Consider the following 4,330-nt stretch of genomic DNA (forward strand, 5'->3'; position numbering starts at 1 on the left):
CTAGATGATAACTAAATAGGTCATAGGCTAGAACAGTAAGGTCATAGCAAAATATAGTAATACACAAAGTTATAGACATCTGGAGATGTTTTAAAATACATCTTTTACATCAATGTTTCAAAGGGAAGGAATGATAAAAGCTTTTGGTTGCTCATTCTAAAATGCAAACCAGCCAAAATATGGTTACATGGGAATTTAAGATGGAAACACAATATTAGATGGAAACACAATATATGTAAACCAATAGATTGCTTGTTCCAAAAATCCAAATATACATTCATAACTTTGCAGATTTGAACATTGAAACACAATGAACTACTAGCTATCTTTCACGTCAGGCTAAAGATGTTAAATAAATAAGGTATGTACACACACACACACACACACACACACACACACACACACACACACACACACACATATATATATATATATATATATATATATATATATATATATTGACAAGGATAAAGACACACCTGTTAAGAGAAACTGGATGTGAACCAGGAAATTGTGGGTTTGTTCTTCCCTAATAACCAAGAATAAGAAACAGAGAACTAATAAGAAATAAAATATAAATGAGTTAATACGATCAAATAAAATCACAGCAAATAAGACCAAATCGCATTGTGAAAATGTGACTGTTAATTGAAAATTTTAGTAGGACTGAATCTAAAATATAACTATATTAGTTACCAAAATAACAGGTACTTGTGAATCAATAAATAACAGAGGCTCCCTGACTGATTATGTATAACAGATTCATAAAGGTTTGAAAAATAAAATTCATAAAGAAAGACCATAAAAGAAAAGTGGCAAATTGAGAAAAAACTGAATCATAAATCAAGAGGTGCTAGAAGAAGGAAAAAAAAGTAGAGCTTATGATCTAAAATTCCAGTGTAATTGCAGCAACTTCCTATTACAGATGTAGTATTATTTAATGACCATTTAATGTGGATAATATAATTGAAGGAAATAACAACTATTACAAGGTGAAGTATCCATACCGTAGGCGGCATTAAATCAAGGAATTGGTAACAGAGGTGGCGCATTGCATCTTGTTGATCATAAGGTATTGCATCACCTAGAACATCATCATTTGTTAAAATTTTAATATCCACATTCTTCTGAAAAAGAAAGCAGGTGTAAACTTCAACATTCACCAAAATTGAAAAGATTATTGATAGTACAGTGCCTCTACTGACTGCTAAACCCACACAAAGAATAATAAAAATAGAGTCTTGTGTAAAGGATATCCATGACATATATACATACATTTTATAGCTGACACGATATGATGTCAATACCTCATCAAAGGTCTAATTATCCATGTAACAATTAACATTCTAGAGTAGATAACAAATACTAAAACCCTTTCAACTTCCATTCTCAAATACACTTACAGCTATCTGATTATTGTGTCCATGATAAAATACTCTTTTTCAGGTTCTTGCATTTCTCCAGGGCCCTTGGGGCTACAGAAACAATCATAGTTTTGTTAGTCTTGAGGTTGCATGGAAAATGTGAGCAAAAGCAAGCAACTTAATTGTGGCACAATAAACTCAAACTTCATTTAAGGACACACTAAAACATGGAATGAAGGGATGCTTCTTTACATATCAGATCGAAAATCCAGAAAATGAAATGTGAAGGAAAGGATTTTACTGACCAAGTCCAATAGCATCTGAACCTTTCATGATCCTCAACCTCCTGCATGAGTTTGTGAACATCCTGAAATATTTCATTTAATTAGCAGAAAAGAATGTGAATGGAAGTTTCAGGGACAACAAATAATTCATGACCAGAAAGACAAATTGATTACATTACGTCCAAATAGAAATATACAGAATTAATGAAACAGAAAACACATGAACTATGAAAAGCAAATAAGGTTACTTACGCCCATGGCACATCACCGACAAGCATCCAGTCTCCATCCTTGTCTTCATAAGTAATGACATACTCAGAACCATTCAGGAGATCCATCAAATGATTCTCAGATAACTCCTCTCTGCCTGGTATTCCATAAGAATCACACCGACCTGAATTCGAATGGAAAGGAGTCAATCATATGCACCATATTAAGTTTCAGCGAAATTAATTTGATTTGGATAGACAGGCTTCCATCCATGATTTAATTTATTTTCTCATGGGAAAAAATTGAATTAAGGTTTTGATATTTGTTAAAATGAGTATTGTTGCAAATAATGGCATAAAGAAACATATATCTGAACAAAAAACATTCTTCGTTATTTTCTATTTCATTTAAAAAAAAACAAATAATAAGGAATAATTAAATCTCACCAATTGTGAAGTCGCTGAACATTTTCTCAAGTGCTGATGAAAGTTCCTTATAGTTTTTGTATATTTTGAGATCAACTTTCCTCAGATAAGGAGCTCCATCCATGCTAACCTTCACATAAAGACACCCTTGCCCCTGTATTCCATCAACATCATCTTTAACCTTAGATGGATTTGTAATCATAGTATTCTTCCGATAACTACGGATTGGTGGCCAACCAACCACCTGTGCTCTGCCATATGCATGCCTGTTACATGTTCAATGTTCTAACTTCTTTCAGCATAACAGAAACGAACTAAAAATCCCATCTACATAATTAATTACATCTGTATCGTACATGATCAATTAAGTAGAAGATAATTTGGCAGTAGGTCTATGGAAAAATTATGCATCTCATGTCTTTTCCAAAGTGTTATGGTTTACAATTGAACATAAAGTAATTGATTAAATTACTTTATGATTTCAGTATCAAAACACTCGAGTCTAGAAACCCAGAAGTAGACAAAACTTGAATACATATGTTAACGTTCAAGGGAAGATCTTAGTCTCTCAAAAGCATACATAATATTTTACATAAAGTAATTGATTAAATTCCTTGCTTAGTAATGTCATTTCATGGATACAAAGATCTCGAGAAAAAAATCGATTCTTCCTATTAAATGGATGGCAGAGTTTATACCATTGCAAACCCTTGTTGAACCACAAACCACCAAACGGATGTCACCCAGATTCTATGTTTGTGCACCCAAAAAAGACTCTATTTTCACCGAACGTAAGGAAGAAGGGGAAAAAACAGCGAAGAGCAAACAAGAAAAAGAAAAAATCAGTGAAACGGCGAGGGATATTATAACAAATTCGATTAAAAGATCCAAGCTATGCCAAAAGGGGGGAAAAAAGAAACAAAAAACAGAAATCAGAACTATGAATAAAAATCAATCAAATAATTATCATATAAAAATGTTAATAAATTAAAATGTAGGTTGATAATTAAACTATGAATAAAAAATAGAATATTCTAATGAATATTCGTTTTTGGTATGATATGGTGTAACTGGATTGGAATTGAAATAATATTTGGTGTTGAAATTGTAATATTTTAGTGTGAAAATTATCTCTAATATGATGTTTGTTGTTGAAGAGGGGTTTAGGTCCTTTAATTTGTAAGTCGACTGGAATCAATAGTTTCGCCATCCGTAACTAGTGTTTCTGAAACATTCAAAAGGTGTCTAATCATGCTGATTGTTACATAGGAGATGTACTAGTGTGTAGCATCAAGATCTAATGCAAGTCTATTCTTAGAGGATGCAGTTATGGCCATAGTCTAGGACAAGAAATATCATGAAGTAAAATACTGATATACAATTAGTGATTGAAACAGGATCATTCAAAATACCTATAAAGATAAGTGGAGACAAAGAACACCATTCAAATGCTACTTCAAATCCCGAAGAAGCCAATTTTAAAGTATTTATGCATCACAGTAAATCTCAGGTGTGATATAAATTTCACTTTAAAAACAATCTCCACTAGACTCAGACACACATAATAACATGAAAATCTGTTAAAACAAGGCAGGATTCATGCGAAAGCTGACCAAAACAATCAAGAAGGGCAAACGGGTGGATCAGGCGCAACCTCAAAACCCTAACTTGGTTCGACGCCAATGCCTGCGCTTCGCGTTGTACCTGAACAACCAAGCGAAACAATCCGTTAACAGATCAGATGGCTAGGGAAAAAAAAGAGAGGCAACAACCAACTAAAGCAGACGCACCTAATGGTGTTGTCCGTCCGCAGGCGGATCCAGTGAGGAATTGGCCTGTTCTGCCTCATCTTCTTCGCCAGCTTCTTCTTGATCCGGAACGTCTTGTGTGATGGCTAAAAACCAGAAATTAAGATGAAAAACTCGATTTGACCATTCGAATCGACATGATCGAAGAAATGGAGGAGACAGCGAGGAGATTCTTACCATTTCCGCTGCTGATAAGAGCTCCGGGCGGCCGCAGCGAAACCTTGGAGTCGAAGCAAACT

The 4,330-nt window shown here is 33.9% G+C and overlaps 2 protein-coding genes across 2 annotated transcripts; both read right to left on the minus strand.

The window, feature by feature from the left end:
- Positions 1 to 1,413: 1,413 nt before the first annotated feature.
- On the minus strand, positions 1,414 to 2,533 carry LOC121991499 (auxin-responsive protein IAA21-like). The gene is made up of 4 exons (XM_042545492.1): positions 2,305 to 2,533; positions 1,901 to 2,009; positions 1,670 to 1,731; positions 1,414 to 1,475 (listed from the first exon to the last, which is right to left on the minus strand). Exons 1-4 carry the CDS (start codon positions 2,483 to 2,485, stop codon positions 1,414 to 1,416), a joined length of 414 nt encoding a protein of 137 aa, XP_042401426.1. The 5' UTR covers positions 2,486 to 2,533.
- Positions 2,534 to 3,912: 1,379 nt separating this feature from the next.
- LOC121990640 (60S ribosomal protein L39) lies at positions 3,913 to 4,330 on the minus strand. The gene is made up of 3 exons (XM_042544743.1): positions 4,269 to 4,330; positions 4,074 to 4,177; positions 3,913 to 3,987 (listed from the first exon to the last, which is right to left on the minus strand). The coding sequence occupies exons 1-3, from the start codon at positions 4,269 to 4,271 to the stop codon at positions 3,939 to 3,941; spliced, it is 156 nt and encodes a 51-aa protein (XP_042400677.1). The 5' UTR covers positions 4,272 to 4,330; the 3' UTR covers positions 3,913 to 3,938.

Source organism: Zingiber officinale, chromosome 6B (genome assembly GCF_018446385.1).
Source record: "Zingiber officinale cultivar Zhangliang chromosome 6B, Zo_v1.1, whole genome shotgun sequence".
Taxonomy (NCBI): Eukaryota; Viridiplantae; Streptophyta; class Magnoliopsida; order Zingiberales; family Zingiberaceae; genus Zingiber; species Zingiber officinale.